Source organism: Rattus norvegicus, chromosome 4, assembly GCF_021556685.1.
Source record: "Rattus norvegicus strain SHRSP/BbbUtx chromosome 4, alternate assembly SHRSP_T2T, whole genome shotgun sequence".
Lineage (NCBI taxonomy): Eukaryota > Metazoa > Chordata > Mammalia > Rodentia > Muridae > Rattus > Rattus norvegicus.
The window spans coordinates 122,148,762-122,171,535 of NC_141537.1; the positions used below are offsets into that span (position 1 = coordinate 122,148,762).

The following is a 22,774-nucleotide window of genomic DNA, read 5'->3' on the forward strand; positions in this document are numbered from 1 at the left end:
AAGGTTTTGAAGGGGTTGTATATTTAAAGGCATATATGAGAACTCATCACAACCATGACTTACAGTTTACTTTGTCTTGAATACATCTGAGGTCATTCTAACTATGCTGACCTGTGAACCCGCACATGATCACCCGTCTGAGACTGCAAGCAAACACTGCCCTCTTGTGCACCAAACAGTTCCAATCAGCACAGGGTGTATCTCCCCACACCTAGCCGATAGCTTCCTGAGTAGAACTGGGTCTCCCAGCCTGGGGACCTATCAGAAGAGGTCTATACACATCTGTTACCAGAATGTTTGCTGTGCATCCCCAGATTGCCTTCTAAGGCAGATTTTGAGATAAGAAGAAGAGGAAAGCCTCAGCTGGAGAAATCAGACCAAATGCAATAGATTCTTATGGCTCCTAGAAAACACCTCACTCTTCAAAAAGCTGTTCGTTATCATGGGAACTTTTATTATACGCTGTAAAAAATTTCTAGAAATGATTGATGAACTTGCAATAATAAGTAGCACTTCCATTTACTTCAGAAATCTGCACAGGGTCAGGAAACCAATTTGGTTCCTGAGGAGAAAAGGAGAACAAGAATCCCTCAGGTTGTTGTAACTCTGGTGACTCCCCCAAAGCATAGACACAATCACTTCCTGGAGACGGAAGACCAAGCTGGCATCTCAGAGCTCTAAGGTCAGTCAGTTACTACTCCCTTGTTTTGAAAAGGGAACTAGGGGTGTGCCTCAGTGGCAGGGTGTTTGCCAGACCCTAGGTCCAATTGTCCAATACAGCAACAAATAAACCCAAAGGACACACTTGTGGGAATCTAAGGCCAGTAATTCCTGCTCAGCACAAGCTCATGGGAACAGGCTTCTCTGAAGTCAGTTTCCAGCTCTGTTCTAAACAACAAACCATCAGAATGTCAGCACCCACTTTCCATCTCACGGGCACAGCCGGGAAATCAAACCATAGTAACCTCAGTTCTCCTGAAAAGGCAAAATAAGGAAGGGACAGTTTCCTGATCCTGTGTGTTACCTTAACCCAGGACACTCTGCAGGAGGGGTGATCGGGGACTTCAAGGGCTGTATGCTCAGACTAGAGTGATGGCTCAGTGGTTAAGAGCACTGGCTGCTCTTCCAGAGGTCCTGAGTTCAAATCCTAGCAACCACATGGTGGCTCACAGCCCTCTGTAATGAGATCTGATGCCCTCTTCTGGTGTGTCTGAAGACAGTGACAGTGTACACACATACATAAAATAAATACAATCTAAAAAACAAAACAAAACAACAACAATAACGAAAGGGCAGTATGCTCAAGGAGACTAGCAAAGTATGGCCAGGTTCCAGCCACATCATGTCTGCTCACTAGCTCTTTGACTGGAGGATGCCTTACTTGACATCTCTGCTGTCCACTCAGGACTGCTATCTTCCCACCCTGTGACTGGAGCCTGAGATGCCAGTGTGCCACTGGTCACACTACAGAACAGTGAAACCAGCTAACTACAGCCATGTCAGAGTTGCCTGCCAACCCTATTTCCACCTCAGCCCATTGCTCTACTACAGGAAAGTAGTATAGAGTGTTCACCTCATACACAGGAGGCCATACTACAACAAAAACATGAAGAATTTAAGGAAAGGGTAGGAAACACCCACATGAATCTGAGGCCTGGTAATAGTAACAGACAGGACTAAAGACACACAAAAGCCAGTAGAGTATGGCCACCCACCTGTAGAGGACTTGTGTGAAGGTCTCTTTGTGTCCATGGATCACAATATACCTTTGCTTGTCCTCCAGCAAAACCAGGACTAACAGAGCCCAAGTGTGCATATCCATCCAAAGACACGCATGACTGCCTGCCACCCCCTCTCCCCATCACAGACCAGCCTAAGCTGCCCTTCTCAGAGCCACTGTAGGCGCTGCTCCTCTGGCATGTAGTACCTATCCCCAACTCACCAGTTGCAGGCCCCAATTTTTTCCAGAATTTACCTTCAACCCTACTGCCTCAGGATGGCCTAAAAAAGATAACCTAACACCAACAGTCCTGTACTGCCCTTAGTACTGACCATAACTCACAATTCTTCATGGTTTTGTTACTTCCTAATACCTGCCTGCCACCTATCTGGGAGCAACTAGAGCAACTTCTGCCTATCTAGCATGGACTGCTAAATGGACTTGAGTAACAGGACGATGGAATTCTTTCTTTGTCATCAAACTTGCAGAATAAGGTCACCTAGCCACTATCTTTAAGATATTATGAAGCCCAAGGAAAGAAACAAAGCCAAGAAGCCAGGCAAGGGGCTTTAGCAGCCCCCAAGTCTGCTTCAAAGGGCATGACACATGACAAGTAAGGTCTGGTCTCAATCACCACACATTCATGAAACCAGCAGCAAAGCCCACAAGGACTTATGCTGGTACCATCACAGTCACATGGAGAGAAAACAAACTGGGAGTAGAGGGTGAACTGGCTAGCTGCTGGAGGGAAGAGAGGCAGGATGGAATGAGCATCAGGAAGTCTTCAACAATGACAGGGAAGAGCAGCACCAGAGCTCTCCCCAAGACTTAAGGAATCTTCTTACTGACCCCAGGAGATTCATTAGTATGCAGTCTTTCATAATGATCAGTTGAACCCTATATTCACCACTGACCTCCCAGGCTCCTAAGAACTTGGCACTCTGGGATCTTACACTCAGCAGGCTTGCTTAGCAGAGCCAATCACTTCTTTGGCCATGGTGTCAGATAGGACGTAGCAGAGCTGAGGTTGCCCACCAAATAGCTGGAGGCCTCACTCTCCTTCACCAGCATCAGCAATGGGCTTGCATTATGCTCATTTCCCCCATCCCTAAGCTCTGGGGCAAGTTTAAACGTTCCCCTCCTGCCTCAGAATCAGGTCTGAATTAATACCCTTCCTCAAAAGAAGGCCAGTAGCAAAGTGAAAACAGACGTACTAGACAATGCCCTTTGAAAGCCTCAGCAGGGACAGGGGGTGACAATGAAGCCAGTGGCTCCGAAAGAAACCTTAAGGTTAAAGGTTCACAAAGGCATAAGAATTACCAAAGTACAAGTTTGTTCAAATTTCCTCCTGCAGATTTAAACAACCAGGGTCAAGCTGAAGATTGCTGGCAAAAACCTGAGATGACGCAGCCCTTTTGAACTGCATAGAGAAAGGAAAATACACAGCCTGGGAGGGATCTACACTATAGCTTTATACACTATAACCCCTGTTAACTCAAAATCAGCCTGCTGAAGGATGTTTGAATACTGCTCCTCTAAAAAAAATAAAAAAGGCAGGGCTGCTAGGTCCTCACCGTGTGCGGCGAGCCACACTGAGGTCGCCGTGTTCTCGGCATTAGTGTGCTGACCCTCTGTGGGCCGTGAAATTAACCATCAGCATGGCAAAAATCTGCTATGAGTTAAACTACTTTGCTACGCAAAGTGGCCTGAAAATGAAAAGTGAGGATTGAATTTCCATTGAAAGATTAACTTGTCTAACCTCGAGGCAGGCTTCCTCCACTGTTGAACTTTGGGTAGTCCCTTAAAGCATCACAGGAGTAGGGCTGCTTGGTGTAGGCAATAGGAAATGACCTCTTCTTCATCCATCCATCCATCTATCCATCCATCCATCCATCCATCCATCCATCCATCCATCCATCATTCAATAATTCCCGAGTGCCTACACATATGCATTAGTTATTCAAGCTGGGCCAGATCCCATCCCATCCCCTTGGAGACCAAGTTAAATGATAATAGGCCCAGCCCTCAGAAGATTTACCCACTAAATACGAAATGAGTAAGATGGAAAAATAAATCCCCAAGAGTATGCACAGGGTGCAGAAAGTCATAAATGAAGTTACCTAGTCCAATAAGGAGGTTCCCCAGACAAGCGCTTGTTATCAGAAAGCTCAGCCTGGGAGAGCATGTTCTGTCTGTGCAGAAGTATCCAAATGGTGTCGTGCAGTCCCAGTGGGAGAAAATGCAAATCTATTAGGAAGGACCACATCAGTCATGATGAGGGGCTTGGGCTTTCTGTCATCAGACAGTAACTGAAGACTTAAGCAAGGAACTATGGAAGGTACCTAGGAAGTGTTCCTGGCTGCAGACTGTAAGATATGTAAAGGGAAATTGAGCTCATCCAGTCCAGAGCTAGGTGAAGCCTATCCCAAGCAGCAGTTGCACTGATGGAGGTACAAGGCCAGCAAGTAAGGAGGAAGAGGAAGAGGAAGAGGAGGAAGAGGAAGAGGAAGAGAAAGAGGAGGAAGAGGAGGAGGAAGAAGAGGAGGAGGAGGACAAAGAAAGACTGAGGATCATTTCACATCCCATGCTTTGAAGGGCCACTTGGAAGGCAAGCAGGTGAAGGGGGCTTGGCAGGTGTGCAGTCCAAGGAAAGAGCAAGTCTGGAATACCAAAGAAGGCAGGAGCCCCAAGCTCCTACCCAGGAAGATGACAGCCCCTAGCACCAAATCACACATAAGGAAGAGCACCAACCCTACATTACTATCTGAGCCTGTTACTTACTTCCATGAACTCCATGCTCTGGTCCTGCCTTTTCTGACGTGTCTCTAGTTGATATGTCCCCTATCTTCGTTACTGGTAAGCTTTCAACAATATCCAACAGAAAGCTCTGTTGGAAATGTACCGTCCTTCACAACAGGTTGTCAAGCTCTATGGTAAAGGACCACCGGCAATAGGGAGCACCTTCTTGGGACACCAATCCCTGCCAGTCTGTGGTTTTCTAGTCTCTAGGTGTCAGGCAAAAGTGTTGAAGAAACAGAGCCTTCTTTCTTAGGTCAGTCTTCATCCTCTAGAGCTAAGCTCTGCAGACTATTCCCAAGCCTGCCCTAAGTCTGGAATAGGAATACTGAAGTACACACATGCTGGGTCTCTGCTGCCTGTGTCAAAGGGCAAAAAATGGGACTCACCTGACAATGACACAGTAGAGTGACTGTCTTCAAGTGTCACAATCCAATGCAGATGAGCAGTTTTAGCTCCAATAGCAAGGTCAGATGGCCAAGGGCAGCAGATATTATCTCCCCTGGGCTTTAAACCTACAGCAAAGGCTAGGCCAGGCAGGTCCTTCGACCAAGCAGTGCAACATTAGTGCATTTCCAGCACCAACTTTAAAAGAAAAAAGTCAAGTTTATCTGTAGGTAGCACCTGTGTGTGCCACCAAATAAATATCCTCAGGAAGTAGGTTAGAGACAAAGGAAATCATTTTAGTTTTCCTGAAGGCCTCAAGACAAGAGAGCATCATCACAACACGGTGACAGCAAAAGGGGACAGCCAACGTATCTCAACAGCAAAGTTGCTTTTTCTGCTGCCAAGAGGAGCATCACGTTAGCTAAGTCCTCCCTCCTACCCAGCGAGGCCACTTCAAAGCAGCAGGGACCTGGCTGCACTGCACAAGAAATGAAAGACCAAATTAACAAGAAGCAAACTCAACCAATCCAGGGAAGAATGGTGAACAGTGCAGGGGAGGATGCTAACAGAACCTGTGCTTGGGACCGACCATCTCATGTGCCGTGTATATAAAGTGCTCTTCAGGAGCTATGACCTTCTCCTGATATGGACGTGGACAAAGGCATGACTGCAGTCCTGGACAAAGCATGGCCAGGAACCAGGTTGGGGGAAGCTTGAGGCAACACTCAACAGCTGAGATCTACAGCAAGCTACTTACCACCAGAGGCTCCCTGGCACAGGCTTCGAGAATACAGTAAGTGTCAGGGATCTTGAATGGGGTCTAAAAAATAGTTATGTGTCCTCCAAACCTAAAATTACCCCCTCCTCAGAGGCAGAAACTCCTTGGCCTTGCTTGGCATTCATCAGGGAGTGGGGGTGCTTCCTGTCTGTGCCATAACACATTCACACATCATAGCACATCATACAGGTTCTCCCGATCAAGACTCTTACAACCCTGTGTCTTACCTGCCCACCCCACTCCCTCCTGCCTCCCCTGACTACAAGACCCTTGAAGACATACATAGTTTATATCTGGCTTCACATCCAAAATAACACTACACAGTAGGTGCACATAGAACCAAAGTAAATGGATTAAAAACACCAAGACAGCTGGGCGTAGTGGTATACACAGAGGTAGAGAAAGGTAGATCTCTGTGAGTTCAAAGCTAGTCTGGTCTACATAGTAAGTTCCAGGTCAGTCAGAGCTGTGGAGTGAAAATCTGTCTTAAAAATAAACTAAAAGAAATACAACCAAATTCCACCAAGATATCACCATCTGAACTTCTCTTACTAAAAGTCCCCAAGACAGAGGTCCCCATAGGTTATGTATAGCACAAAAAGAAGCAACCTGGATGGCTTAGTAAGGTTGCAAGTATTGTATCTGTTTTTAATCATAATTAGAAACAGATTTTATTTTTTGAAGAGATGAAGTATAGTTACATGCCACAGTATGAATTAACTTTAAAAAGCATGCTGGAAAGTGGGAATACCATAATGCCAGCCCCTGGGAGGCAGAAACAGGAGCACTCCAAGTTCAAGGCCAGAGTGGGCTACTCAGTGAGATCCTTTCTCATAATAACTACAAGGCATATCCCAAACCCAAGCCAGGTGCAAAATAATTCCATTTCTGCCAGAGTCTGAAATCTACAGAGCTGTGAAGGAGGCTGGCGGCTGCCCAGGTTTGCAGAGAGACTGTGAGCAAGCACAGCGCCTCTTTGTGGAGGACAGGCATGCAAGTCCATAACCACATGGGAAAACACTAAGCATGCTGAACTGCACATTATCTGAACTAAACTGCTTCTAGAATCATCATGTACTTTCTGTGAGGCACGCCAGGTAGAACTACAGAAGAGACACAGGCATCGTCTCACCCCATGGTGCTTCCAGTCATACAGTACGGTGTGGTCCTTCCAAAAGCAGAGGATCCTGTGTAGCTCAGTTCAGACTGGTTCCCAGGCCCATGATAAAGCTGCCTAAAAATCCCCACTGTCCCTGGAAGTGGGGCTATAAGGTAGCTGAAGGCCAGAGCCATCAACAGCATCACCTTCAAATGCTACCAAAGCCCTTATTGGAAAGGGATCATGAAAGGCTCATGAAAGGCTCAGTCCTGGGCTGGCTGAGGTTCCACTGAACAAAAGAATGACCAAGAAGGGCCAGGTCCTGGGGCTTCATTGGTAGGTTATCTTCTGAAATGCCTGCCCAAATCTTAGCCCAGCCTGAATGAAGTGGTTCCTAAAGTGGTTCTGAATGAAGTGGAGCCTGGAAAACCCAGAGATACTCGGATGCAGACAGGAGACATTTAGCAAAAGCTTAAAAGCAATTAATTTTAAGTGATCACAGCTTTACCAAAGCTGTGGCTACAATTTCCTTCTGACTTTGATTATAACCTTCCAGCAAAATATTTGCCTCAAGAAGGCAAAGTCTTTGCATTATTTTCTATTCCTAGCATGACTACAAAAATATTCTTTGATTTAACATTTGATATGTTTTATTCTCAAGGGCAAGCCCCATGAGAAGAAAAATGTACCCCAACGGAATGAAATATGACTACCTGCTTCCATTTTTCTTTCCTGTTGGTTCCTGCTCAAATATTCTGCATTAATTTAAACTCAAGACTGTGTCTGATGTTGTGCCGCTCCCACACTGTCACCCCAACCAAAGCAAAGTCACCCGCTGTCCAGCTCTAAGAGAAAATGGTGCAGAGGAGCTCAGCTTGAGTCTCCTGGAGACAGCTAAAGGCACTGCAGCTTGGAAAGAGATCAAGTGGGGTCAGAGAGTGATAAGGTGCCAGGCACAACAGAAGCACTTGTATTTCTATAGCAGCTCACTGCAGTGAGGCGGGCTTCCTACTGACCATAGAGCCTTTGAAGCAAGGGAAAGCAAGCAACTCATGTTGGATCAGCATCACCTGGGAGTGGAAGACATCGCAGAGGCAATAACGTGAGCGCGCGCAAGTGTGTGTGTGTGTGTGTGTATGTGTGTGTGTGTGTGTGTATGTGTGTGTGCATGTGTGTGTGTGTGTGTGTGCATGTGTGTGTGTGTGTTTTTTACTGCTGAAACTAACAGACACATAGGCAGAGTACAAGGAATCAAGGCCCATCCGATGCCTGGTGCCAAAGCCTGTGTTAAGGGAAGCACTTCCCCCTCTAGCACCTAAATAAGCTTCAGTGTTGTACAACAAGCATGTAAGTGTCATACTTTAACAACATGTGTTCCTACACAGATGCTCACAGAAAGACCAAAAGCAAGGACAAGTCTTTTCATCTTCTTTTTTTCATTAGAATAACACCACCGTGTGTCACTGGCTGCCAAGGCCCCTGTCCAAGGTTCCCTCTGCTTATACCAAGCAACACTCTGGCGCTAGGTCTGTATGCTTCAAGGCCAGTGTGCACTACACAGAGTTACATGAGAAATTTGGTTGATGACATATATTCTTTTGCACACACAAACTCCGTTCCATTTACAAGTCCAAAGGACAGTTCTCAAACAGAATAGAGGGACTTAAAGGGATGAGCCTGGAAAAGCAGATCATAGGGCCAAAAATGTGTCCTTCTGGGGAACCAAGAGCACAAAAAGTGAGAAAAGTAAAGCTTTTCTTTATATCCATACACGGCTTAAGCTTTACAAAGAAAAACGTCTCAAGGGTAAAAGGCAACGCCCCCTAGGCTCCAAGTGCAGTGACTGGGTCAGACATGCTAACCCCATGCATTCCTATGCAGGAGTGGCCCAGAGAAGTCCCTGGCCATACAAAACCTGCCACACAGAGTGGGTATGAGATGGGATGGCTTGGAGGCCATCATAAACAACCAGAACAAAAGACTCAGAGACAAAACACTGTTAATCCTTGCAGCCACCAGAAGACTATAAATTGCTAAGCCAAGAGACCAGCATTTTTTCTCTCCCACTAGACTTAGATTAAAGATGAGCCTTACATCTCTTACCCCAACCCAAGTCTTTAAAACATACATTGTTTAATCTTTTTGAAGTTCTAACCCCGAAAGATTTATACTGGGAAATGGATTTGAAACAAATATCACCCCGAAGCGTTACCAAGGAGGGTGTAATGGACAGCACACTTTTCATTAACACTGAGAAAGCTAGACAGGCTGTGGAGGCACACGGACTCGGTTCAAACTTGGCTAGCAGCAACTGTGTCGCTGCTCTCTCTGAGGTACAGGATTTTTCCATCTATAAAATGTGAATTTCACCTTTCCTCCCCAGGGCAGCTGTGAGGATTAAGAAAATAATAACAAAACAAACTAATGCACCAATCAGAAGGACAGCACCGAATAACTCTCGTGTGTTCACCACCGCTGATCCCGCGCACTAGTGCGCACTTCATCTGAGCCATAAGGGCAATGACATCCAGTGGGTTTTTTGGGGGTTTTTTTATCTTTTTTTTTTGTTTTTTTCTTTTTTTTATTTATTTTGTTTTTTTTTTCTTTTTCTTTTTTTTTTTTCATCCAGTGGGTTTTAATAATCTATGTTTGGATCACTGATTGATGTTTTGCCTGTTGGTATGTTTGTGTGAAGGTGTCAATCCCCTAGAATTGGAATTACAACCAATGGTTGTAGCTGCCATGTGGGTGCTTGGCATTGAACTAGGATCATCTGGAAGAGAAGTCAGTGAGTGCCCTTGACCACTGAGTCACATCTCTCCAGTCCAGAAGCCCAGTTTTTGTGAAGGAGAGATTCTTGTTTCTGGAGAGTTTACCTTGGAGAACAATAAAATCAGACACCTGGCTTTAACTTAAGAGATTATCAAGAGGCCTTTTAATACAGTTCTCAGGTTGTGGTGAATCCCTCCCCCATCATAAAATTATTTTCTTTGCTTCTTCATAACTGTAATTTTGCTGTTATGAATTGTAATAAAACTGTTTTCTGGTGGTCTTGGCAACCCCTATCTATGAAAGGGTCACTTGACTCCCCAACAAGTTGAGAACAGACGGTACAGTCACCCAAGGATCCCAGGAGAAGACAAAGACTGCACCTCTGCTCATGGAGTCCCCACCTACAGCTTCCTACCCATTGTTCAGCTGGCCACATACATCTAAACAACAACAGCCTTGCAAAGTGCTCCAGGTCTTTAAGAGAAATCCCCACGGCCACTCTCTAGGTCCAAACTCTGTTTAAACCTTCACGGTCCAGAACATAACTGTCACATCGCATGATGACACCCTGCAGGGCTCCATGCTACTAGTGGTTATCTCAGACCCTAACTTGACAAAGCAGCCTCGCCAGGTGGTTCCTGGCCCCTAGGGAAGCTCTTCTTTTCAATGTGCCCAGATCCTGTGCCTCAACAGAGGATGAGGAATGCTTTTTTTTTTAAACAGAGCCTCACTATGAAGCCCAGGCTGGGTTTAAAATTCCTGGACTCAAGCAATCCTCGGCCCCCAGGCCACTAAGGAGTAGCTAGACAGGTGCATTTCATGCCCAGCTTAGATGAGTTACTCCAGCCTTTGCTCTCTGTACAGAGAAGTCCAGAGACCCCCCCCTTGGAGTGTGGCAGGGAGTGTGTCTTTGTCAACTTTCTCTTGTCATCTCCTGGATGAGGAAAGAGCTGACAGCACTTATTACAAGTCAGCCCTGTCCTAACACTGTCTACTCACTCAGAGCCAGCTAGGCCATTAGAGGAACACAGCTCTCCCTCCCTTAGAAGCTACTAAGAACCTGCCAGATGCCTGCTGTCAATATAGGCACCAGACAATACTGGCGAATCAGATCCTACGCTGCTCTCATACAGTCCTGGTTCGGGCAAAGGACAATGGACACAAAGCTCAAGGAGCATGAGGAGATGGGAAAGTTTGAGGGTGAGAGCTGGGAGCAGCCACACCAGAGGGAGTGTCAGGGAGGCCTCACTGATGAAGAGACACCTGAACTGAGACAAGCAACAAGGAGTCTGACATGCCAAGAAGCAACAGCAAGGGCAAACACTTTGGGTGAAGTAGCATTGACCTAGTTAAGGAGTGGAAAAGTCGACAGCATGACTGAAGGTGAGAAATGGAGGAAAGCAGTTGCTGAGGCTCTAGGGAAGAAGAGCCTGGGTACCGAGCTGCGAACAAAGAGGCTGGCATAATCCAAATACAAGAATGTACTGAGGAGTCAAGCACTGTGGTGCATGCCTTTAATCTCAGTACCTGGGAGGCAGACAGGAGGATCTCTAGGAGTTTTAGGCTTGCCTAGTCTATCTGGCAAGGTCCAGAACAGTCAGAGGTAACAGATCCTGCCTCAAAAACCAAACCAAACAAAAAGTACTGGGAATCTAGAAGCAAGGACTGACATGATCTGATGAGACCCTAAAAATGACCCCACCCAGTGTTCAGGCAGCAGTGGGTGAATGGCAAGATTCCAACGACACTGTCGAGATTTGGACTGTTCAAGAAGGCAAGGCACAGTACTAAATAGACCCTGAGGACAAGTGAGAGGTGACTTCCAGCAGCAGCCCTGTGCATTTAACCTGCCAGGCTTGTCTCTTCATTTGAAAACCAGAGTGATGCTTCTCCACAGGACACTGCCCAGTCACAAGGTCCTGGCCACAGGCCTGGGCCACAGCAGGCACCCAAACAGGTGCATGCTTCTCTTCAAAAGGAAACGCTACATTTACATTTTTCAGGTCCCCAAGAAGGAAGGTAGTAAAGAGACCTTAAGGAAGAACAGTGTCTCATCACTCCATCGAGGTCTGGCCACATTTAAAGACCAGAAAGTACTTTTCTTAAGATATGAAGCAAGAAGAGCAACAACAGCTACAAGAGCACAAATCCCCTTGTATGGTGGTACACTGTCAATCAGAACACCAGCATTGTATGGTGGTACACTGTCAATCAGAACACCAGCATTGTATGGTGGTACACTGTCAATCAGAACACCAGCATTGTATGGTGGTACACTGTCAATCAGAACACCAGCATTGTATGGTGGTACACTGTCAATCAGAACACCAGCATTGTATGGTGGTACACTCTCAATCAGAACACCAGCATTGTATGGTGATACACTGTCAATCAGAACACCAGCATTGTATGGTGATACACTGTCAATCAGAACACCAGCATTGTATGGTGGTACACTCTCAATCAGAACACCAGCATTGTATGGTGATACACTGTCAATCAGAACACCAGCATTGTATGGTGGTACACTGTCAATCAGAACACCAGCATTGTATGGTGGTACACTCTCAATCAGAACACCAGCATTGTATGGTGATACACTCTCAATCAGAACACCAGCATTGGGCCGCAGCCATTTCATCTCACACAGCACCTACAGTTTTTGCCACACAAAGGTTCTATGTAAATGTACACATCGAAAGGGGTGAGCAGGAACTCAGGAAACTGGGCTACCATAGAAAGGTTCCAGCTTGGGAGGCAGTCAGGCTTTGACAATCCAGCTGACTAGCTGCTTTCCTAAGCCCCAACTTCCTTAATAGCTACACAATAAACACACTTCCTGAAAAGTCTGTCCAAGAAGAGAAATATTTGAGAAGAGCCGTGCCAGAAAGTAACTGCATGGTCACCATTATTCACTAGTGACGTAAGATCCAGAGCAAGGTTCAAAGGGTACAGAGCTAGTAAGGAAAAATCTTCAAACCCAATTCTGTACACCTCTAAAAGAATGTCTGTCCTTATGCTCTGGCCTAGATTTTAGATGTTTCTCCCCTTATAGTTGGGCTGCATCCAAAACCATTCATTATTGTAGGTTCAAAATATAGCAAGCTAAAAACTGCACCGAATACACAGAAACTCTGGACATGCCAGCTCATCAACCAGAGTTGGGTACACAGAGATTTGCACTCTGGACCTCATGGCTGACTAGGAGCTGCAGAGTTGGGTACACAGAGATTTGCGCTCTGGACCTCATGGCTGACTAGGAGCTGCAGCTTGCTGCAGTGCTCAGTGTCATGAGAACTAACTATGTCACTAACCAGGAAAGGACAAAACTCTTCCGAACTTGCACCATTTACACACCATCACAAAAATAAAAAAAAAACCCATTAAGTTATTACAAGTCAGAGTCTGTATTTTTTCCTTCTTTGCAATACTGGAGATAGAACCTGGAGTACCCTGCACACTAAGCAAGAATTCCACCACTGAGGGACACGCCAGCCCCACTGTCTAGTTTCTACCCTGTATGTTCTATCTCCGATTTACACTAGCTTATAATACATTTCCTAAAATGTACTTGAATATGACCAGTCAGAATTTAGTGGGAGTTTTTAGTTTAGTTTGTTTGTTTACTGTGTGGCCCTCGATAGTCTTTAATGAGTAAATCCTGGACTGGCTAGAGACTGTGCAAGACAGTGACCCTAGCAGGTAAGCCTCCATTTCCACTTCAGTGAAACAGGGCAACAGTTTCAGACTGCCTGCCCCATGAAGAAAGAGAGGCCACAAAGCCGGAGGAACTTAACTCATCACACAGTTGGAATGACCAGGGATTAATGAACCGCCTGCCCCATATACATGCTTGCAGGCTTACAGAGTACGGGTGGAAAGAAACCCAGGGCAAGAGGGCAAGCAGGAAATGGGTCACTGGAGGGCAAGCAGGTGGACTCAGCCATGCCTCACTTTGTGCGGAGTGCTTACAAACAGGCAAGTAGAGTTAAATGGGTTTGCAAAAGGAATTTAAAGAGACATAAGAACAGTTTCATGTAGATGAATGGGAGGGGTCAAGTTGAGCAAAGACGGTTAGTTACCAAGGCCTTTTATTATAATGTCCTATTCCCAATTGGCCTGTATTTAAAGACTAATTAAGTGGTAAAGATTCTAGGAGCAGATTTTAGCAGTACCCATCATGACTGAAAACACATATAACCTTTGCCTTAGCCACTTCACACTTATGTCAGTCAAGAAGATATTGGTACAGGGGTTGGGGATTTAGCTCAGTGGTAGAGCGCTTGCCTAGCAAGCGCAAGGCCCTGGGTTCGGTCCCCAGCTCCAAAAAAAAAAAAAAAAATGAAAAAAGAAAAAAGAAGATGTTGGTACAAAAGTACAAAGGAACTTTATGTGTAGATATAGAGTCTACAGACAGTGATGGTTTGTTGGGTGGGAGTGAGGGTGAGACCCTGAGAGAGCCTAAGGCACTTGCCTCTTATCAAGGCACTAGGCTCTACTCCTTATCCCAACCTACCCCATGTATTACAACAGAAGAAGAAAAAAAAACAGGATCTTTCATTTCTGTACATTGTCTGCGGTATTTGTGTACGTTTCCTGAAACCATCCATACACAGAAAGCTGAGAGCAGTGTTTGGGACAGAGAACCAGGAGACCAAAGGGCAGGTGAGTGGTGACTTTTTTTTTTTTTTTTAAAGCTTGCGTATACCCTTTTTGCAAGGGTTTGTTTCTTCGGGTCTTTTTTCTATCAAAGCATCTTGCTGCACGACAGTGTAGGTGAGAACTGTGTCCGCGTCTGCGAGCTGTGAGTTCGAGCCCCCAAGCCTCCCGGGCTGGCGGCCAGGCCTAGGCTGTCAGGCCACCATCCCGCGAGCTCTGACCCGAGCCCGGCTCCCGCCCCGGCCCTCGCTCACCGCCAATGATGGTCCGGATGAGGGAGGCGTGCCCGGGACAGTCGACCAGCGTGACCTGCAGCAGCGTGTCGCTAGTCCCGGGTTCAGCCCCCGGCAGCGGCACCACAAAACAGGAGAAGCCCAGGTCGAGCGTTATGCCGCGCTCGCGGCTCTGCGGCTGCTTGTCGAAGGCAGCGGTGGAGGCCGTAGTGCTCAGCGCGCGCGCCAGCGCTGTCTTGCCGCTATCGATATGACCCAGCACACCCACATTCACATTTACCCGCCGGCCCGCCATCCCGTCGCCGCCACTCACGCGGTCGCCTAATCGCCGGCCCCGCGGTCCGCCTGCTAAGCCGCACCCCCCCGCAACCCGCGCCGAGCGCGCCGGTTCCGGCACGGAAGCTTCCGCCCTCGGGCGCCCACAGAGCACACCCAGGACGGGACAAGAGCCTAACTGCTACCTGAGGTTACTATCATCCGGCTCCCCACCGCACAATTTGAGATTGAGATCCCTAATCTCGCCAGTTTGAGATTGGGATCCCTCCTTCCATCCACCCACCCAGCTATCCATCCATCCATCCATCCAAAAATCCATTCATGCTTTCCTCCCTCCCTCCTTCCATCATTCCACTCACCCAATCCATCCACACACCATCCTATCCACACATCCCTTCCTTCATTCATCGATACACACTCATCCATCTGCCCATTCATTTCTGTCAGCCTTTATTAAGTGCGGACTGTATCCACTTCCCTGGGATGTGGTGATTAACATTATTGGCTGTGAAAACAGGAATGAGTAAAACTCAAGACCAGTGGCCAAGCGAGACTATCTGGAAAGTACAGAGATGGGAAGGCAGGGAGCCTAGTGAGGCTCAGGGAAGACCCCTCAAGCACTATCACAGAAGTCCAGTGCAGACTGAGAACTGCCCATCAGAAACCTGGAAGCACTGTGAAAAGATGGGAGAGGGCCTTGTTGATTCAGTGTCAGGGGACAAAAACCTCACTCTAGAGTCTCGGCTACCATGAGGAGCTGCAACTTAACTGTTGTGTGTGAACTTGAAATGTGCAGTGACTGTTACAACAACTAGCCTCTGTAAGTCCCTTCAGGTATTGAAAGGTGTCTAGAACCATGAAAGAGGCTACACACCTAAGTGGCTGCTCTGGCAAAGGGTAAAAACTGAGGAAAAGAAGATACGCGGAACCTCACAGGGGAGAACTGAGGATTTAGAGAGCTGAATGGTACTACTCTCATGTGAAGGGAGAGGAAAGGACTTGGCTTTAGCCACTGACACAGAGAGGATGCTGGGCTGGCATCCTTCCTTCTTCTAGGGCACGAGGGGTTGCGATTTGAAAGTGAATTGGTTTGCACCAGCTTGTGTGTTGAATGCTTGGGCCCCAGCTGATGGACTATTTTGTGAGGTGAAGCTTAGCGGAAGGAAGTAGTCCTGTCCCTATTTTCTGCTTCCTGTCCATCACGAAGTGAGTAGTTCAGTCAGACTGCTACTTTCTCCAGTCACCATGATGATATACTACTGTGCTGCCACAGGCTAGGGGGATCAAGCCCAAGTGACCGTGCACTGAATCTCTGAAACCACGCAGTAAATCTAAAGTCTCTTTCTTTGCCTGTATAGGTGTTTCATCACAACAATGCAGTCTGACACAAACCCTGACTTCAGAGTGTGGACAACTACTTTAGCTTTTGTTGCTAAAACTCCCTTCCGTGGGGAGAGGTGAATGACTTCTACTCCTCTTCCTGAGGTTCTAAGGACAAACGAGGGAGGCAGTAAGATGACAGATGACCGGGGATGAGTTTATTAGGCTTACTTGTAAATATGGGTGAAAGGTTAGGAGTGTTGATGACCTCGGAGCAGCTGCACTAGAAAGTCTTCTCGTGTCATAAACTATGGTTTCCCCTCCTTATTCCTCCTAATCTACGCTAACCTATATATTCTACCTCTTCCCTTAAGTCCTGAGGCCACATGCAATTAGGGCTGGACTGAATGCACATGGCTTGAAGGAGTGGCCAGACACTCAGGTTAGGATCCAGTGACCCAGCTGAGGATTCCTCCTAGTAGCGGATGTCATCAGTCCACAGGCCTAATCATGATCAACTCTGGAGAGTAGGCATGGCTGGTCTCATGAAGATGGTGGCAGTTTTGCTCAGATGGTGGCCAAGCTTAAAGTTCTCTGACTTCTACTGGGCAGTCAGTTTGCCTCTGGAATGAGCCAGGTTTTTGTGTTTGAAAGAAGTAACCCTAGTGGCTCCAGGGATCAAGAATCTACACTTGGAATCCCTGCCATGGACTGAATTGCATTCTCCACAGGTCTGTGTGTCGAGGGTTTGATGCCAACCCCCCCCCCACCGTGCATGTGAGAGCATTTGAAGATGGGCCAATGGGTCATTAAAACTAAATGGGTCACAAGGGTGGGATCCTCATATGAATTAATTAGTGCTCCCAAAATTTGTGTCTCCATTTTCTCATCTTCCAAATAGGAAACTACCCTCTTTGTTTGTTTGTTTGTTTGTTTGTTTGTTTAAAACCCAATGATAAAGCAGTGGGCATCTTTAGGAGGGAGCTTAGAGGCAGGTCACAAGAGTTTTAGAGGACCTTCCAAGTAACAAAATGTGCCGAATGGGACCTGGCTTCAGTAAACTTCACTGCTCACCTCTGACCTACATAAAATTCTGACAAACAGTAAGAACCAAGCATCTTTAACCTAAAAGTTCAAAATACAACAAAATCTGAAGCTCTCTCAGCTCTGACATGATACCACAAGTAGAAAATTCCACACCTGACTTCGTGTGACAGGAGAGAGTCAAAACATGAGAACGCTGAAGCTAGCCTGTAAAATGAGCCTCGGGCTCCACACACAAAGGACTGAGGAAACAATGAACTTCACCTTCAGACTTGGGTCCTACCTCCGAGAGATCACATTACCTGTGTGTAAGCAGTCTAAACCATGAGGGGAAAACCTTAACTCTCCATTGCGGTCCCGGGCGTTTTAGGTGAGGTGTATTTAACCTGTAGTGAAAGGAGCTGGGCCTGAGGGCACATGCCTGGAACCCCAGCACCCAAGAAGCAGAAGCAGGTTGTAAGCCTGAGGTCAACTTGAGTTACCTGTCCTATCCACCTTGTCTCAGTAAACCAAGAGCAAGATGGGGAACCGGAGTGCTTCCCCATTACACACAGAGTGCACAACAACAAACTTAAGTTTTTAAACCTTTAATGTAATATTGACCTCAGACCCAATAATGAACTCCATGTGTTTAATTTTTAAAATGTTTTACATATACTTTATTACATGCCCGTGACTATTTTACCTGCATGTATATCTGCAGCCTGTGCACTCTTGGTGTCCACAGAGGTCAGAAGGCATCAGTTTCCCTGGAGCAGAAGTTCTGGATGGTTGTGAGCCACCACATGGGTGTCGGAATCAAACCCAGGTCCTTCACAAGAGCAACGAGGGCTCTTAACCACAGAGCCATCTCTCCAACCCCTCATGGGTTGACTTTCTAAGTAATGACACATCTTTGGGATAACTCTGGGCCTCAGGGGAAACAGTGCTTGCCACAGAACAGGGAGAAGGGAGTGGGCAGTCACTGAACCTGGTATTTATAAGGGGTGGGTACAAATGTGGAGGGGGAATGAGCCATGAGCATGAGTGGACTCCTCTTGGTGGTAACATCTCCCCTAAACTGGAATAGTACTCGGAGGCATGGCTGTGACAACCTGAGACAGGAGAGTAGAAGGGCTAGCAGGCAGGTTTAAGAATGGGGGGAGGGAGTAGACAGGAATTTAAAACTTACTGTGTCAGAGAGGCAAAACCATCTTGGGTGGAAAAATCCTACACAGTGTTAAGGGTGATTCTGAGCGTAGGAGGAGACTGGAAGTTAACTAGGAGTCTTGAAGGCCTCTTCTGAGGTAATTAGAACATTCTGAGTCTTAATAAAGCTTTACATTTTACCAGTGTATGTATAATCAACATGCAGACAGTATACACTTCAGATCTGTGCATTTTATGGAAATTATATACACCCCCCTCAAAAAAATCCCTAAAAACCAATGTTGAGTTCAGGGGTGGCATGTATGCTGGGGTACTCAGGAGGAAGAGTGCTACTTCTGTCACTTTAAAATGTACCAGAGATGGGTTGGGGATTTAGCTCAGTGTTAGAGCACTTGCCTAGCAAGCGCAAGGCCCTGGGTTCGGTCCCCAGCTCCGAAAAAAAAAAAAAAAAAAGAAAGAAAGAAAATGTACCAGAGATGCCCAGGTCACATTGGTGGTCCCAGGGCCTTGGAGGCTAAAGAAGAGGATGGCTTTGAAACCAGGAGTTCAAATTCAACCTGGACAAGCTACTCAAACTCCATATCAAAACAAAGCAAAACACAAGTGAGCAACAGAGATGGGGCTGAGCTCATGGTAAAGTGCTTTCCTAGACAGGGGCTCCCTGTCTAGGGATGTATATGTGTAAGGTAAATTAGTAAAATGGAATGGGTAGAGTCCATGTGAAGCTTTCTCAATCCGGTCTGCTGGGTGGGATTTAGCATCACCTGAGAGACACACCTTTGCATGCCTGGTTTAATTGTACTGTTCCATGGGCTGAGGCCTAGGATTGAATAGACTATGGAAAGTGAGCGACAAAGCATTCGCCTCTCGGCCTATGATGCAATGTAACCAACACCCCCATGCTGCAGTGCCTTCCCTGCCAAGATGGTCTGTACCCTCACACGGTAAACCAAAATAAACCCTTCCTTCCTTCAGTCACTTTTGTCAAAGGCCTTGTGGTAGCTATGGGGAAAGCACCAAGACAGGTGTGCAGTGTTAAATTCTTAAACGTACTGTGCTTTCGAACACCTCATAATAGATACTGGGAAGAAGGGAAGGCAATACGAACCTTAAAACAGTCAGTTCTTCAGCCTTGTAGCCATATTTCCAAAATCCAAAATGCTCTGAAAATACAAGTGTCTTCCTAAGCTGTTATGGTAACATAACGTGTCCTGCTGTGCCTGATTATCAGGACCCATGCTTCCTGCAGATACAGAGGTAGTACAAAGTGTTGCCCCTCTGCCACATGGGAGGCATTTGGGAAATAGATAACTACCCTCTGGATCTCCCCTTGTATCTAAAAATATTGTAAATTCTGGGGTATTTGGTCCTAGGAGTTTTGGGTAAGAGGATGGGACTTACAAAGATTTCCTACTGCCAGGACATTGTGATTAGTTGGCTGTGGAATGATGAAGGGACCTTAGGAGATCCTTGCTATAGATTGGGCAGCTTCCCCAAAGACCCATGTGCCAAAGGCTTGGTCTCAGCCTGAACATTCTTAGATGATAAAATCTTTGCTGTATGGGACCTTATTGGAGAAGGTGACGTCCTTGGGGCTGTGCCCTTGAGACCGCAGCCCCTTCCTCCTCTCTTCAGTTCACCTACAGGCAGGAGGTAAACAGCTTGCTTTGCCACCAGCTCCTGCCGAAACATGCTGTCTCGTTGAAAGCTCCGTAGTCACGGGGCCAACTGACCATGGATGGAAACCTCCACAACTGCCAGTCGAAACCAGAACTTCCTGCTTCCTAAGTCGATTATCCAAGGCAGTCTGTTAGAGTGACAGAAAGGCGAAAGGTGCAATCCTGAATTTAAATCATTATTCACATTTAAGTCTTATTACTTCATTTTCTTGTTTTTGGGTTTGGTGGTGGTTGTGTTGTTGTTATTGTTGTTGTTTTGGTTTGGTTTGGTTTCTCGAGACAGGGTTTCTTTGTATAGCCCCGAGTGTCCTGGAATTTGCTTTGTAGACCAGGCTGGCCTTGAACTGAGAAATCCACCTACTGGTGGATGTGCTGGAACTAAAGGCATGTACCATCATGCCCCCGTGTATTTTCTTGGTTTCCTGACAAATACTAACATCTACTCTCATATGCTGTTATGCTGGAGATACAGCAGCAGATGAGGGGAGTAAACGGTTTAAACGAAGTAAATGAGAAAGACCATGCCTTCGTGTTCTACTGCTGGGAAGAGACACCATGGCCAAGGCAACACTTATACGAGAAAACATCATGGCATGGAACATGGCAGCAGGCAGGCAGACATGGTGATAGAGAGGTAATTTGAATCCAGAAGAGAGAATCTGAGCTTGGCGAGATTTTGAAACCTCAAAGCCTACCCTCTTTAACACATTTCCTCCAATAAGACATCACTATTCCTTTCTCTTTTTTTGCTTTCTTTCTTTTCTTTTCTTTTTTTAGTTTTTGGGTGTTTTGTTTTGTTTTGTTTTGTTTTTGGAGCTGGGGACCGTACCCAGGGCCTTGCGCTTGCTAGGCAAGTGCTCTACCACTGAGCCAAATCCCCAACCCTAGTTTTTGGTTTTTAGATTTACTTATTTTTATGTCAAGTGTGTGTGTGTGTGTGTTGTGTGTGTGTTGTGTGTTGTGTGTGTGTGTTGTGTGTGTTGTGTGTGTGTGTTTGCCTATGGAATGTATGTGTCCACTATTCCTTTCAAATAGTGCCACTCCCGGGTGACCAAGCATTCGAACCTATAAATCTGTGGGTCCATCCTCACTCAATCCCCACAGATGATATGGTTGAGGGCTGAGGGCTCTTTCAGAAGGGACAGTGAAGTGGGGCAAAGGGACACTGAGAAAGACTGACAGAGGGATCATTTGGGACAGAAGCAGCAGGTGTGAGGTTAGGAAGGAGAAGCTGCTTGCTCACTAGCCCTGACCATGACAGTGTGGCCTTCCGGAATGCAGTGTAGGATCACTTCAAGAGAGCTGCTCAGAGGTGAAGGCCAGGAGACCCCCAGGAAAGAGGGTCTCAGCACACTGAAATGTGTGTTGTGGCATCAGCAAAGTGTCCCTCCTTTGTGGGATCTAGACACATGGCCAGCCCAGGGCCACAGACCAGCAAACGGTCACCACGAGCTTTGAATGGTGCTTCAAGACTCTAGGAGCTTTGCATGCCCCAGCCTGTCTCTTTTGCCCCCAAGGGAAGACGTCTTCACACAAAGACATGTTCTAGTAGAGTATTTCTGTCTCCTTTGTCTATGCTAGCAACATACTGTAAAGACATCAAATGTACCTTAAAAGTCATTATGCTATATTTGGGTATTTGCAAATTAATTATTTATTTTTATTTTATGTGTATGAGTGTTTTGCCTGCATGTTAAGTGTATGGTATGGTGTGTGTGTTCCGTGTACGGCATGTGTGCAATGCCTTCAGCGGTCAGAACAGGCATATCTACTGGAACTGGAATTATAGAGAGATGCCAACCACCATGGGGTTGCTGGGAAGTGCGTGCGCTCCCAGTCACCTCACTGCAAGCTCTCCTCTGTGAGAGGAGTCAGTGCCCTTAACCGTGGGGCCATCTCTTCAGCCCCTATTATGATATATTCGAAGTCGTGAGAATTAAAAGCTACCCAAACTAGAAACTGAAAAGAAGAAGAATGTGTGTCACTGTGAGCTGATTACTGTTGAGTTGGTTGATGGGTCTGGGGGCTTCATCGTACCATCCTACGTATTTTTCTCCTAAAAACTCCAGGGCAGAGGTGTAATACAATCAATTTAGGCATATCCGTGCCTAGCTTATAAATAAATGAGACTCAGACTATGGTTATTTTATTTGGCTTTGACAATTATTGGGGGTCACCCCAATCTACTCTTCTAACTGCTGGCCAGTGGTGTACCCCAGATACTTGCTGTTTCTCCTAGCCATGTGCTCATTGTCCCTGCCCCCACCCCCTCATGGCAGTTTTCTCTCTCTCCTCCTTCATCTTTCTCTTTCTCCCTCTTTTCTTCACCCACCAGGTCACTCCCAACCCACCTGCCTCTAATCCCTCCAGTAATTGGCTGTAGCCAATATTATTTAACCAATAGTTTTAAATCAAAGAACAAGGTTTGTACAACAAAAGCTTGCAAACAGAAGTCACTAGTAGGCTCAGACCTCAGGGTACAGAATTAGCATTACAATAACAGTAACAGACCAAACCTCAAGAGCCTGGGACCTAGAGGTCATTTGGTAGAGTGTTTACCTAGCATTCATGGGACCCTGGGCTCTATGCGCAGCACCACATAAACCAGCCATGGTGGCACCCAGATTTCTCTGCAGTTTAATTGTAGTCCCAATCAAGTAAAGGTGTCAAGAATGAGATTCTTAGCCATGCGTCTTGGCACATTTTTATAAACCCAGTACTTGGGAGGTAGAGACAGGAAGTTCAGGTGTTCAAGGCCAGCCTCAGCTACAAAGCAAGTTCAAGACATGGTGAGCTACATGAGTCCTTGCCTCCAGACTACTCAACACTTAAAAACTGAATTCCTGTCAGGCACTGTAGTGC

At 46.4% G+C, this 22,774-nt stretch overlaps 1 protein-coding gene and 1 long non-coding RNA gene across 4 annotated transcripts in view; one reads left to right on the plus strand and one right to left on the minus strand.

Moving 5' to 3' along the window:
* Eefsec (eukaryotic elongation factor, selenocysteine-tRNA-specific) overlaps positions 1-14,782 on the minus strand; it is a 194,743-nt gene extending 179,961 nt beyond the window's left edge. Inside the window, exon 1 of one of the 3 annotated variants that reach the window (NM_001109249.1) lies at positions 14,466-14,782. In NM_001109249.1, the coding sequence (NP_001102719.1) occupies positions 14,466-14,739 (274 nt within the window). In that variant the 5' untranslated portion in view covers positions 14,740-14,782. 3 annotated transcript variants of the gene reach the window in all.
* On the plus strand, positions 13,458-16,964 carry LOC147994958 (uncharacterized). Its single transcript, XR_015686817.1, has 3 exons — positions 13,458-13,530; positions 14,086-14,217; positions 16,079-16,964. It is a non-coding gene; the product is annotated as an uncharacterized LOC147994958 (long non-coding RNA).
* The last annotated feature ends 5,810 nt before the right edge of the window (positions 16,965-22,774 follow it).